The 15,476-nt window shown below is 40.8% G+C and overlaps 1 protein-coding gene across 1 annotated transcript in view; it reads left to right on the top strand.

The window, feature by feature from the left end:
• LOC134346992 (choline transporter-like protein 1) overlaps positions 1–15,476 on the top strand; it is a 118,503-nt gene that overhangs the window by 46,263 nt on the left and 56,764 nt on the right. Inside the window, exon 2 of the mRNA XM_063048933.1 lies at positions 10,952–11,041. Within this exon, the coding sequence (XP_062905003.1) occupies positions 10,952–11,041 (90 nt within the window). The remainder of the gene's footprint in view (positions 1–10,951; positions 11,042–15,476) is intronic.

Here is a 15,476-nt window from a genome sequence, read left to right as displayed (position 1 = left end):
AAATTTATAAAATTCCGCGGTAAACCCATCAGGACCAGGAGCTTTCCCCAGGTTCATAGAAAAAATAACATTCTTAATCTTATCAGTATTAAAGGAAGAATCTAACATAGAAGATATATCATGTGAAATCTTAGGGAAATCTAGGTTATCTAAAAAGCATGCATATGTTTAGAGTCTGGTGGAGACTCTGATTGATATAAGGACGAATAAAAGTGAAAAAAAGGATTGATTAATCTCAGCTTGATCAAATATCAGTTGATCTTTTTGATTATAAATCTGATTAATTTGAAATTTGGTATAATTAAACTTCAACTGATTAGCTAACAGTTTACCGACTTTGTCACTATGTATATAAAATTCGCTTCTTGTTTTCATTAATTGATTTGCAATAGAGGACGAAAGTAATAAACTGTGTTCCATTTGAAGTTCAGTTCTTTGTTTATACAACTTCTGAGAGGGAGCTGTAGCATATTTCTTATCAATTTCCTTAATCTTGTCCACAATAGCCAGCTCCTCCTTCAACCTCTTCCTCAAAGTAGCAGAATACGAGATGATCTGACCACGAATATAAGCTTTAAAAGTATCCCAAAGGGTGTTCATGGATATATCCTCTGTACAGTTGATTGTAAAAAAGAGATCAATCTGTTCATTCATAAAGTTAACAAAATCCGCATCCTGAAGCAACAGCGAATTAAAACGCCATTGTCTATTATTTTGTGTATTGGCCGATATTTTAATAGACAGCTTAAGTGGAGCATGATCCGAAATGGATATAGAGTCATATTCACATTTAACCACTGAAGAAATAAGACGAGAGTCAATAAAAAAAATAATCAATTCTTGAATAGGAATGATGAACATGTGAAAAAAAAGAAAAATCTTTTTCCCGAGGATGCAAAAAATGCCAGGTGTCCGTCGATCCGGAATCTGAGAGAAATGAATTAATCAAGGTTGCAGATTTATTGGGTAGGGTCCGTAAAGGAGCCGAACGGTCTAATAATGAGGATAAACAAGTATTAAGATCTCCGCCCCAGATTAGTGAAAACTCATTCAAATTCGGGAACAAATTAAATAATGATTTGTAAAATTCCGGACAGTCCATGTTAGAGGCATAAACGTTAACCAAAACTACCTTTTTATAAAGAGTAAACCACTAACCAATAGAAATCTACCATTCGGATCAGAAATAATATCGTGTTGTACAAAAGTGATTGAGGGATCTATAAAAATAGAAACTCCTCGAATTTTAGCGTTGGAATTCGAATGGAAGTGTTGGTCCTTGCAGAACTTTAAAAAACGTAGTCTGTCCCCCCTCCGCACATGGGTCTCTTGTAAAATTAGAATATGTGCTTTAAGTCTCCTAAATACTTTAAAGACATTTTTCCTTTTAATTGGATGATTAAGACCATTAGTATTCCAAGAGTCAAAATTAATAATAGACTCCATAATCCCTAAAGTCAACCCTCAAGTAAAGGAGGATTGACAATAGGTTCGACCCACGAACCCGAAAAGGAAACAGAATAAACAAGAGATAACGGGAAAGAGAACGCGACCAATACTTCGGTAATATAAGTAGCCCAAGAAGAAAGAAAAACTAAAAAGTGAAGCCCCACCCCGTACCCCCAAAGCTAAGTCTACGATAGACCAGCCAGAAAGAAGCGAGCACTAGAACTACCCCCATGACTTCCGATAGACGCTCACTAAAAAAAAGTGTATATATAAAAAGATCAGCTAAAGTTATGAAACAGTAAAGGAATAAAAAAAAGTACACCGATTAAAATGATATAATACAAAGAAAAAACAGGTACATGTAAAGAAAACTGTTAACCTACAACAGACTGTATACTTAAACAAGAAAATTGAAATATTAGCATAGACTAACCACGAAAACTACAAAAAGTATGTTTAAAAACTACAAAGTTTAAGGCCTCCAGGGATATACGTAAAATGACGTTGAGGGAATAGCCGCCCAGAATCCCCAGGGAAGAAGAAAGAAATGACGGAGTTAAAAAAAAGTTTGGCACCCATATTAATTCGACCGAAAAAAACTTTTCTGCCCTCATATAAAGCAAAACAAAATTAAACCCAACAGATTAACTGCTTCCGATCAGACAGAGATAACTTAATAATGCGATTAAAATGTTGAAGGCAAGAGTGGATCTGGGTAACTCTGGGCTTCTGATAATTAAACAAGAGAATGAAATAATAGCATAGACTGGCCAAGGAAACTACAAAAAGTACGTTTGGAAACTATAAAGTTTAAGGCCTCCAGGAATATACGTAAAATGATACTGAGGGAATAGCCACCCAGAATCCCCAGGGAAAAAGAAAGGATTGACGCAGTTAAAAAAAATTTGGCAACCATATTAATTAAACTGAAAAAAACTTTTCTGCCCTCATATAAAGCAAGAAAAAATTAAACCCAACAAATTAACTGACTCCGATCAAACAGAGATGATTTAATAGTGCGATTAAGATGTTGAAGGCAAGAGTTGATCCAGGTAACTCTGGGCTTCCGACGGAGAGTCGAAAAAATGGGAAGACCCATCAGACAATCGAATCTTCAAACGTGCGGGATAAAGCAACACTGGTTTTAAATCGATATTGTAGAATCCCGACATCACAGATCTGTCATGGACACGTTGATCACGAACCTGTTTACTAAAATCTTCCTCCAAGAGAAAGCGAAGATCCGAGAAATCAATGTAACCCTTAGGGCGAGCAAAACGAAGCAATTTCTCTTTGTCTTGAAAATAGTGAAATCGTAAAATAACATGCCAAGGTTTATCTGACTTAGGCGAATATAATGGGACTCTGTGAGCCCGATCCGACAGTGGTGGTTGATCAGGAAATAAGGTAGGAAATGAATCTTTTAAAAGTTGAGAGAAAAACTTTATAGGGTCACCAGATTCAGCAGCTTCACGAATACCAATAATTCGGGTGTTCTGTCATCGCATTCTGCATTCTAAGTCAGAATTTTTAAAGGTCAGGAAGTCAAGTTTTTTCTTCATTACAGTAATTGTTTCTTTAATTTTCCCCATCTTGAGTTCATTTTGTTGCGTGGATTTTTGGAGATTAGATATAGTAGTCTGATGTTCTGTAATAGATGTTTTCATTTTATCAATTTCATCAATAATTTTCTGCAGTTTAGTTGAAATTTCTGCACGAATCAGATCCGATATAGTAGTTGAGATTTCCATACGAATCAGTTCCGATATAGCTTGCATAGTTACCACTGGTTCAATCGGAGGAGGGTCGGTAACTTTCGGTCTAACCGGAGGTTTGCCGTCTTTCCCGTTCTTAGACATAGCGGACCTTAGACGCATCCAAATATATAATAGCAATCCGCTGCAAGGTATTGTAAAAATCGTTGCCTTAAAAGTTAGCTTAAATATAGCTGATCATAAGATAAAGCTCAGAGGTAATGGAGCGAGTCAAGAACACGACTTCACTCCATGAGCTTTACCGGAAGTCTCCATTCCTACAATCCTGATTGAGAAGTTACAGAACCTGGGCCTCTGCAACTGGATCCTCAACATCCTAAATGGAAGACCACAAACTGTATGTATTGGTGAAAACATATCCTCCTTGCTGACGATCAACACTGGCACACCTCAGGGGTGTGTGCTTAGACCACTGCTCTACTCTCTATATATACATGACTGTGTTACTAGGCATAGCTCAAATACCATCTATAAATTTGCTGATGATACAACCATTGTTGGTGGAATCTCAGGTGGGTACAAGAGGGCGTACAGTGAGATAGTGCCAACTAGTGGAGTGGTGCCACAGCAACAACCTGGCACTCAACGTCAGTAAGACGAAAGAGCTGATTGTGGACTTCAGGAAGGGTAAAACGAAGGAACACATACCAATCCTCATAGAGGGATCAGAAGTGGAGAGAGTGAGCAGCTTCAAGTTCCTGGGTGTCAAGATCTCTGAAGATGTAACCTGGTCCCAGTATATTGATGTAGTTATAAAGAAGGCAAGACAGTGGCTATACTTTATGAGGAGTTTGAAGAGATTTGGCATGTCAACAAATACACTCAAAAACTTCTATAGTTGTACCGTGGAGAGCATCCTGACAGGCTGCAACACTGTCTGGTATGGAGGGGCTACTGCAGAGGACCAAAAGAAGCTGCAGAAGGTTGTAAATCTAGTCAGCTCCATCTTTGGTACTAGCCTACAAAGTACCCAGGAATTCTTTAGGGAATGGTGTCTCAGAAAAGCAGCGCCCATTATTAAGGACCTCCAGCACCCAGGGCATGCCCTTTACACACTGTTACCATTAGACAGGAGGTACAGAAGCCTGAAGGCACACACTCAGCGATTCAGGAACAGCTTCTTCCCCTCTGCTATCCAATTCCTAAATGGGCATTGAATCTTTGGACACTATGTCACTTTTTTTTTAATATACAGTATTTCTGTTTTTGCATGTTTTTTAATCTATTCAATAAATATAATTGATTTACTTGTTTATTATTATTCTTTAAATTTTATTTTTTATTATTTTTTTTCTCTGCTAGATTATGTATTGCATTGAACTGCTGCTGCTAGGTTAACAAATTTCACGTTATATGCTGGTGATAATAAACCTGGTTCTGATTCTGGTGTCAGATTGCAAGAGAGGAAATTTGTTGGATGCCTATGTGATGGCTTGTTAGAGCAGTTTCTCCTTGAGTCTGCTCATGGAAAGGCTATCTTAGGTTGAGTGTTATGTAATAACCCAGATCTTATTAGTGAGCTTAATGTAAAGGAACCTTTAGGAGGCAGTGATCGTAATATGATTAAATTTGTACTGCAGTTTGAAAGGGAGAAACCTAAGTCATAGAAACATAGAAACATAGAAAATAGGTGCAGGAGTAGGCCATTCGGCCCTTCGAGCCTGCACCGCCATTTATTATGATCATGGCTGATCATCCAACTCAGAACCCAGCCTTCCCTCCATACCCCCTGACCCCTGTAGCCACAAGGGCCATATCTAACTTCCTTTTAAACATAGCTAATGAACTGGCCTCAACAGTTTGCTGTGGCAGAGAATTCCACAGATTCACCACTCTCTGTGTGAAGAAGTTTTTCCTAATCTCGGTCCTAAAAGGCTTCCCCTCTATCCTTAAACTGTGACCCCTCGTTCTGGACCTCCCCAACATCGGGAACAATCTTCCCGCATCTAGCCTGTCCAATCCCTTTAGGATCTTATACGTTTCAATCAGATCCCCCCTCAATCTTCTAAATTCCAACGAGTACAAGCCCAGTTCATCCAGTCTTTCTTCATATGAAAGACCTGCCATCCCAGGAATCAATCTGGTGAGCCTTCTTTGTACTCCCTCTATGGCAAAGATGTCTTTCCTCAGATAAGGGGACCAAAACTGCACACAATACTCCAGGTGTGGTCTCACCAAGGCCTTGTACAACTGCAGTAGTACCTCCCTGCTCCTGTACTCGAATCCTCTCGCTATAAATGCCAGCATACCGTTCGCCTTTTTCACCGCCTGCTGTACCTGCATCCTGTCACCCTGCATCCTCTTAGCATCCTCCTCACTGCTAACACTGCCACCCAGCTTCGTGTCATCCGCAAACTTGGAGATGCTGCATTTAATTCCCTCATCCAAGTCATTAATATATATTGTAAACAACTGGGGTCCCAGCACTGAGCCTTGCGGTACCCCACTAGTCACCGCCTGCCATTCTGAAAAGGTCCCGTTTATTCCCACTCTTTGCTTCCTGTCTGCTAACCAATTCTCCACCCACACCAATACCTTACCCCCAATACCGTGTGCTTTAAGTTTGCACACTAATCTCCTGTGTGGGACCTTGTCAAAAGCCTTTTGAAAATCCAAATATACCACATCCACTGGTTCTCCCCTATCCACTCTACTAGTTACATCCTCAAAAAATTCTATGAGATTCGTCAGACATGATTTTCCTTTCACAAATCCATGCTGACTTTGTCCAATCATTTCACCGCTTTCCAAATGTGCTGTTATCACATCCTTGATAACTGACTCCAGCAGTTTCCCCACCACCGACGTTAGGCTAACCGGCCTATAATTCCCCGGTTTCTCTCTCCCTCCTTTTTTAAAAATTGGGGTTATATTAGCCACCCTCCAATCCTCAGGAACTAGTCCAGAATCTAACGAGTTTTGAAAAATTATCACTAATGCATCCACTATTTCTTGGGCTACTTCCTTAAGCACTCTGGGATGCAGACCATCTGGCCCTGGGGATTTATCTGCCTTCAATCCCTTCAATTCACCTAACACCACTTCCCTACTAACATGTATTTCGCTCAGTTCCTCCATCTCACTGGACCCTCTGTCCCTTACTATTTCTGGAAGATTATTTATGTCCTCCTTAGTGAAGACAGAACCAAAGTAATTATTCAATTGGTCTGCCATGTCCTTGCTCCCCATAATCAATTCACCTGTTTCTGTTTGCAGGGGACCTACATTTGTCTTTATCAGTCTTTTCCTTTTTACATATCTATAAAAGCTTTTACAGTCCGTTTTTATGTTCTCTGCCAGTTTTCTCTCATAATCTTTTTTCCCCTTCCTAATTAAGCCCTTTGTCCTCCTCTGCTGAACTCTGAATTTGGCCCAGTCCTCAGGTGAGCCACTTTCTCTGGCTAATTTGTATGCTACTTCTTTGGAATTGATACTATCCCTAATTTCTCTTGTCAGCCACATGTATCATGTATCAGTATCACAACAGAATTACAGAGGCATGAATTGGCTGAAGTTTCTGGGAATAGTTCACAAGGCTCAGGATACATATGTCCCAAGAAGAAGTTCTCAAATGGCAGGGGTAGGCAACTGTGGCTGACAAGGGAAATTGAGGACTGCATAAAGTCCAAGGAAAGAACATATAAGGTAGCAAAAGTGATTGGGAAGTTGGATGATTGGGCAACTTTAAAATCCAACAAAATGCAACCAAAAAGCTGTAAGAAGGGAAAAAATAAAATATGAGGGCAGAATGGCCAATAATATAAAGCAGCATACCAAAAGTTTTTGAGTTATATAAGGAGTAAAGGGGATATTGGATGACTGGAAAGTGATGCTGCCGAGGTAGTAATGGGGTCAAAGAAATGGCAGATGAACTTAATGGGTACTTTGCATTAGTCTTCACTGCGGAAGACACTAGTAGTGTGCCAAAGGTCTATGAGTGTCATTGCTATTACAAAGGAAAAAGTACTAGGCAAATTTAAAGGTCCTAAGGTGGATAAGTCACCTGCACTAGATGGACTACATCCTAGAGTCCTGAGAGAAGTTGTTGAAGAGATAACAGATGCCTTGGTCATGATCTTTCAAGAATCACTTGATTCTGGCATGGTCCTGGAAGACTGGAAGATTGCAAATGTCACGCCACTCTTTAAGAAGGAAGAAGGGCAAAAGAAATTATAGACCAGTTAGCTTAACCTCAGTGGTTGGGAAAATGTTGGAGTCTATTATTAAGGATGAGGTTTTGGGGCACTTGTAGACTAATGATAAAATAAGTCAAAATCAGCATGGTTTCCGTAAAGGGAAATCTTGCCTGACAAATTTGTTAAGAGTTCTTCGAGGAAATAAGAAGCAGAGTGGATGAAGAAGAGGCCATGGATGTCATTTACTTGGATTTTCAGAAGGCATTTGGTAAGGTGCCATACATGAGACTGCTTAACAAGATAAAATCTGATGGCATTACAGGAAAGATACTGGCATGGATGGAGGAGTGGCTGACAGGCAGGAAGCAGTGTGTGGGAATAAAGGTTTTTTTTTCTCGTTGGCTGCCATTGACTAGTGGTGTTCTTCAGGGATCAGTATTGGGACCACTGCTTTTCACATTGTTTGTCAATGATTTGGATAATGGAATTGATGGTTTTGTGTCAAAGTTTGCAGATGATAAGATACGTGGAGGGGTAGGTAGTGCTGTGGGAGTAATGCATTTGCAGCAGGATTTGGACAAATTGGAAGAATGGGCATAAAAGTGGTAGGTGGAATACAGTGTGGAGAAGTGTATGATGCATTTTGGTAAGAGGAACAATAGTGTGCAGCATTATCTAAATGGGGAGAAAGTTCAAACATCCAAAGTGCAGAGGGAAATAGGAGTCCTCGTGCAAGACTCCCAGAATGGTAGTTTATAAGCAACACACATCAAAGTTGCTGGTGAACGCAGCAGGCCAGGCAGCATCTATAGGAAGAGGCGCAGTCGACGTTTCAGGCCGAGACCCTTCGTCAGGACTGCTGCGTTCACCAGCAACTTTGATGTGTGTTGCTTGAATTTCCAGCATCTGCAGAATTCCTGTTGGTAGTTTATAAGTTGAGTCTGTGGTAAAGAAGACTAATGCAATGCTGGCATTTATTTCAAGGGGAATGGAATATAAACGCAAGAAAATAATGCTGAGGCTTTATAAGATACAAGTCAGACGGCATTTGAAATATTGTCAATAGTTTTGGCCCCCAGCAGGTTCACAAGGATAATTCTGGGAATGAGGGGGTTAACATATGAGGAGCATTTTGCAGCTTTGGGCCTGTACTCACTGTAATTTAGAAGAATGTGTCGGGGGGGTATCTCATTGAAACCTGTTGAATGTTGGAAGGACTAGATAGGATGGATATGGAGAGGATGTTTTCTATGGTGGGGGTATCCAGAACTAGAGGGTATAGCTTTAACATTAAGAAGCAACCTTTTAGAATAGAGGTAAGGAGGAATTTTTTTTAGCCAGAGGGTAGTGAATCTGTGGAATGCTCTGCCATAGACTGCGGTGGAGGCCAAGTCCATGGGTAGATTTAAGGCAGAAATGATGGTTTCTTTATTGGTCAGGGCATCAAAGGATATGGCGAGAAGGCAGGTGTATGGGGTTAAGTGGGATCTGGGATCAGCCATGATAGAATGGCGGAGCAGACTTGATGGGCTGAATGACCTAATTCTGCTCCTACATCTTATGGTCTTATGCTTCACATAGGTCTTATAGTTGAGGTCATGTCCTTGAAAATTATGAAGATAGATGGTGCACAACAAAATATTTTTCCACTCCTTTGATCTTGTTATTGGTAATTTTTTGCAAGATGCAATGAGGAACAGGAACTGTAGATTTTTCCTAATGTAGAGATCTTTTCAGAAATGTAGCTGTTCTGTCTTGAATGATTTTCCAGAATTTTGAAGCTAGGTTATAAGAGGATGACTTCTGCATACAAGTATGCCATACCAATGTTAATTTTAGTCCAACTTGAGCTCCAGCTAGGATCTTAGCTGAACAAAATCACATGAATCCTAGCACAAGACTAAAAATTACTCTTCCATTTCTATGTCCATCTAAAATTCACCACAGTTAAAGTTGTATCTGCCTGCCCATTGCCTCCCTCTGGTGCTCCTCCCACCTTTTCTTTTATCCATAGCCTTCTGTTCTCTCCTATTAGATTGTCCCTTCTCCAGCCTTATAACTCTTTCACCAATCATTCCCAGCTCTTTACTTCAGGGGTCTCCAACCTTTTTTGCACTGCGGCCGGTTTCATATTGACAATATTCTTGCGGACCAGCCGACCCGGTGGGGCGGGGTGGGGGGGGAGTAGGGTTGCCAACGGACAAGAGTAGCAGTCAAATACGTTGTTTTCCCCTAGAGACTACAATGACCATGAAGCCTTGCGCGGGCACCAGTGTGCATGCGTGTACGTGCCGATTATTTCTACAAATCGTTTTTGGCGATTCTGTTCGGGGGAGGGTGTTAATCACGACCGCAATATAGGTGATAAGTGGCTAATACACTCAATTTCATTTCTAAAAGGGTTTATCTAACAAATTTAATATTAAACACACAGCGCATATTTTCCTCGCATGAATATAGCGATAAGTCAATTATCAGAGGAGGACAGGGGAGCTTGAAGTGTTGAATGAACTTCCAGTAGAAGTGGTAGAGGCAGGTTCGATATTATCATTTAAAGAAAAATTGGATAGGTATATGGACAGGAAGGGAATGGAGGGTTATGGGCTGAGTGCAGGTCGGTGGGACTAGGTGAGAGTAGCGTTCGGCACGGACTAGAAGGGCAGAGATGGCCTGCTTCCATGCTGTAATTGTTATGTGGTTATACAGTATTAGTCACTTATAAGTCAATAGCATCATAACATTTTAAGTAACGTTTGGATATTAAACACACAGCACATATTTTCCCCGTATGAACATATAAAACCATTGCAACACACCAATATCGCTGAATCAGTGGGAGCCCTGGGCTTGTTTTCCTGCAACAAGACGGTCCTATCGAGGAGTGATGGGAGACAGTGATACTCGAAGGGGGTTCCTTATATCCAGTCTATTCTGCAATTTAGTTTTCGTTGCATTCATTGCAGAGATATGTTGGAAATGGAAGCAACGTTTTCAGTGCTTTCGTGGCTTTCTCAGGATATTTAGCCTTGACTTTGTTCTGGAATGCTGGCAGAGATGTTATGTCAAACATGTGCCCGTCGTCATTTGCAAGCTCGTTGATCTTCTTCCCGCGCTGACATGGATGACGCGCGGGTAATGACCTCGCATGCGAAATGGCGCAACAGTGGGCGTGACAGGGAATGAGGAAAGGTGCAGCTGACTCATATCGCCAAATCATATCGTTTCCTTGTGGCCCGGCAGCGCATGCTTTGCGGCCCGGTGGTTGGGGACCGCTGCTTTACTTCACCCCTCAACCTGGTTTTACCTATTACTGTGTGTTTCTCCTTCCCCTCCCCCCTCCCCCCCCCATCTTTTAAATCTATTCCTCATCTTTTTTTCTCCAGCCCTGCTGAAGCATCTCGAACCGTACTCTTTGCCATAGATGCTGTCTGGCCTGCTGAGTTCCTCCAGCGTCTTGTGTGTGTTGCAACAATAGAAAGGTTATTGCTGCCATTTAAATAGTTGGAGATTTGTTAAATTTTAGGAAATGATTCATGACACTCTACACCAAAAGAACTGTCTTATTATATGGACTTATTTATTTTTCTGTAGGACTCAGTTCGACAATGGAAACCATTGAAACAGCGCAGCTGTACAGATGTCTTCTGGCTGCTGATATTCATAGTGTTTTGTGTTGGCATGGTAAGTTCGCCTTCATTTTTGTTGCAGGGCTTTGTACAAAGTGCTGAATATAAAGTTGCATCTGTAGATTAACAGGTCCAAGGCTTTTAAACAGCAAAATAATTACTCGTTACTTATTTACTTAGTGGAATCCTCTTAAGGGGTTTGGTGGAGGGAGGAGGAGAACTTGTGGCTTATAAGAGAAGAACAAATATTCAGAATGAAATATCTGAACTAATACTTGGAAATATCCAATCCAGTATGTACAAATTAGTATATTTAATTTGGTGTAGTCACCTGCAGAAATTTAATGGAATAAAAAGATGGGATTCGAAGAGATTAGAGTAAAACTTCTTTTAAAAAAAAGCTTTTTTTCTCAAATAATGAAATCATACTCCATATTTAATTTTTTAGAAACAGGGTTGGTGCTTGATGTAATGATTTATGGAAAATAATTTAAACATTAATACATATTGTTTTGTGATATACATTGTATATGTTGTATATATTGTATTCCAAATTCCTAGTAGAAACTAGAGAGAACATAGTACAAGCTCTGATTATTATTTTCCAGTGCGCTTTGTTTACAAGAATGGTACTATAGAACCAGAAGGCATTTGAAGCATTTCATAAAGAGAATAAACAAATTGACTGTGTTGGCAGTGTGGGCATTATTGGAAAAAAATTAGACGTTGTATAAATGAAAATTTAGACAGTCGCAGGTTAATTAAGGGCAAACAATGTTGATATGTTAAAAGAATATTGTTGTCTAAATTGATTTTCTTAAGAGGTACTGATGAGATTCAATGGACAGTATTTCATTTGATGCTGAGTGCTGCACTAAATATTTTCACCTGGTAGATTAAATAAAAGTCTCCGTGATTCAAGGAAAAATAAGAAGCTTGTTTAAAACTTGTTCAATGGGCAAAAGCAAAGGGTTATTGTTGTTAGAAATTGTCGTGATTGGAGAAGTGTGTGTAAAGTGTCTGATGCACTCAGTATAAGCCTTATGCTCCTTATGGTATAGATCAATCACTGAACTGAACTATAGGAGGCAAAATTAAGAAGTTGGTTGATCATACAAATTCTAGTAGTGGGATTAACATTGAAGTGGGAATTACTTGACTGTAGAAAGTTATTATTGGCCTGCTTTGGTGGACATGAAAGTTATGAATGCATTTCAGTCTGGAAAAATGCAAGGAAATGCATTGCAACAGTCAAACAAGGCAGAATTGTAAGATACTGTGATGTAGAGTAGCCAAGGATTTTGGAATGCAAGTCCAGAAATCTCTGAAGGCAGCAGAACGGGTAACTAAGGTGATCAAGATGTACATGTTGTTCACCTGCTTTTATTGGCTGAGGTATAAGTACAAGAGAGAGTGGTCATATTAAAACTGTATGAAACACAGTGTCGCAGCAGGAGCACTGTACAGTTATATGGCAGGCATGCTGTGATGACATTCAGCTACAGAAGACATAATTGTAATGGGTGACGAGTTTGTTATGCAGAGTGTCTCTTTAGACTGTGTTTGGTTGCAGAGTTCTCCATAGGGAAAGCACCCAGCAGAGATGGCAACATCTAATATATCCTCTATGAGATGATAAGAGAAACTACAGGATCCAAGTGATCTGTTAATACAAAGAGGATGTGCTACTGATTGCCAACACTAACCCACGCCAACAGTGCTACTCAGGATGCAGGTGTGAGCTCCACATTTCAGTACAGAGGCTGAAGTACTTGCACTGTCTGGTCAGTAACAGTCCTCACAGGCAATGTCTCCACTCTGAACAGAAGACAACCCTTTGGCGTAAGAGCACTGCAGAGACCAGGGGTTTGGACCAGCTCCCAGCACATCAGCATGCAGCAGTTGGGATGGCGTAGGTTCACTCCAGATTGCTAGCACCGTGACAGGGAGGTAGAGTTTGGGTCACATTTCTAGTAGCCTAATGTGAAAGCAGAGGTTCACTCTCGTTTCTCAGTGCAGTAGGGAGACAGGAATTGCTTCATATTTTTGACATACCAGTGGAGAGGTAAGGTCTGTCTTCAGTTCCTGATGTTATCACAACTTTCTGCTTGTTACAGTACTCAAGCACAGATTTGATACTTTAATTGCACAATTTCCCTTTTGCATTATTTCCACCCTGTTTATCTGATATTAGCTGCTTTAGAGAGAAGTCTTGAGTTTATTAGCATTCTAAAACCAAAAGAATATTTTCCTGATCCTTTCATTTGGAAATGCCTTTTGAGCACACAGCAAACATATTGGAGCCAGATCACTATTTACATGATGATTTGTTAGTTTGGTGACACTGTCATGCCACAGGGGTCTGGAAGAAAGACTTGTGTTTACATAAGCAAATGCTTCAAGATTATATTTTCATCTTGCACCTTCTTTGAAATGTTCAACACTGAAACTGCACTCTCACAATATAATAGAATATATTTCAGTCAGTTTTTTTTTTGGTCAGTTTTTAGTTCACCCTAAGTTATTTTGCTGAAAGAAAATATTTAACATTAAATATCGTGGCACTGTTGATCAGAGTTAGTGTTATGGCTGTAGAAAAGGAGGAAGACATGGAAGATTGTCTACGGAATCTCTGTGGGTGGAAGTTAGGAACAGGAAAGGGTCAATAACTCTAATAGGTGTCTTTTATAGACCACCCAATAGTAACAGGGATATCAAGGAGCCGATAGGGAGACAGATTCTAGAAAGGCGTAATAATAACAGGGTTGTCGTGGTGGGAGATTTTAATTTCTCAAATATCGATTGGCATGTCCCTCGGATGGTCGGGTACAGGAACCGTAGTGCCTAAAGGCTGTTGTAAATCTAGTCAAGAAGAAAAGAGCTTACAAAAGGTTAAAAAAAAAACTAGGTAATGATAGAGATCTAGAATATTATAAGGCTAGCAGGAAGGAGGTTAAGAAAGAAATTAGTAGAGCCAGAAGGGTCCATGAGAAGGCCTTGGCGGACAGGATTAAGAAAAGCCCTAAGACATTCTTCAGGTATGTGAAGAGCAAGAGGATAAGACCTAGAGAATAGGACCCATCAAGTGTGAGAGTGGAAAAGTGTGTATGGAACTGGAGGAGATAGCAGAGGTACTTAATGAGTACTTTGCTTCAGTGTTCACTACGGAAAAGGATCTTGGCGATTGTAGGGATGACTTACAGCGGACTGAAAAGCTTGAGCGTGTAGATAGTAAGAAAGAGGATGTGCTGGAGCTTTTGGAAAGCGACAAGTTGGATAAGTCACCGGGACTGGACGCAATGTATTTCCACAGGCTGCTGTGGGAGGCGAGGGAGGAGATTGCTGAACCTCTGGCGATGATCTTTGCACCATCAATGGGGATGGGAAAGGTTCCGGAGGACTGGAGGGTTGCAGGTGTTGTTCCCTTATTCAAGAAAGGGAGTAGAGATAGCCCAGGAAATTATAGACCAGCGAGTCTTACTTCAGTGGTTGGTAAGTTGATGGAGAAGATCCTAAGAGGCAGGATTTATGAACATTGGAGAGGCATAATATGATTAGGAATACTCAGCATGGCTTTGTCAAAGGTAGGTTGTGCCTTATGAGCCTGACTGAATTTTTTGAGGATGTGACTAAACATATTGATGAAGGTAGAACAGTTGATATAGAGTACTTGGATTTCAGCAAAGCATTTGACAAGGTACCCCATGCAAGGCTTATTGAGAGAGTAAGGAGGCATAGGATCCAAGGAGACATTGCTTAATGGACCCAGAAATGGTTTGCCCACAGAAGGCAAAGAGTGGTTGTAGATAGGTCATATTCTGCATGGAGATCAGTGATCAGTGGTGTGCCTCAGGAATCTGTTCTGGGACCCCTGCTCTTCGTGACTTTTATAAATGAACCTGGATGAGGAAGTAGAGGGATAGGTCGGTAAATTTGCTAATGACACAAAGGTTGGAGGTGTTCTGGACAGTGTGGAGGCCTGTCAGAGGCTACAGGGAGACATTGATAGGATGCAAATCTGGGCTGAGAAGTGGCAGATGGAGTTCAACCCAGATAAGCGTGAGGTGGTTCATTATGGTAGGCCAAATATGATGGAAGAATATAGTATTAATGGTAAGACTTTCGGCAGTGTGGAGAATCAGCGGGATCTTCGGGTCCGAGTCCATAGGACACTCAAAGCTGCTGCACAAGTTGACTCTGTGGTTAAAAAAGCATACGGTGCATTGGCTTTCATCAACCGTGGGACTGAGTTTAGGAGCCGAGAGGTAATGTTGAAGCTATATACGACCCTGGTCAGACCCCACTCGGAGTACAGTGCTCAGTTCTGGTTGCCTCACTATAGGAAGGATGTGGAAACCATAGAAAGGGTGCAGAGGAGATTTGCAAGGATGTTGCTTGGATTGGGGAGCATGTCTTATGAGAATAGGTTGAGTGAACTCGGCCTTTTCTCCTTGGAGCGACGGAGGATGAGAGCTGACCTGATGAGAGGT

Source organism: Mobula hypostoma, chromosome 5 (assembly GCF_963921235.1).
Source record: "Mobula hypostoma chromosome 5, sMobHyp1.1, whole genome shotgun sequence".
In the NCBI taxonomy this organism is placed as follows: Eukaryota; Metazoa; Chordata; class Chondrichthyes; order Myliobatiformes; family Myliobatidae; genus Mobula; species Mobula hypostoma.
This window is presented reverse-complemented; position numbering and strand designations above follow the sequence as displayed.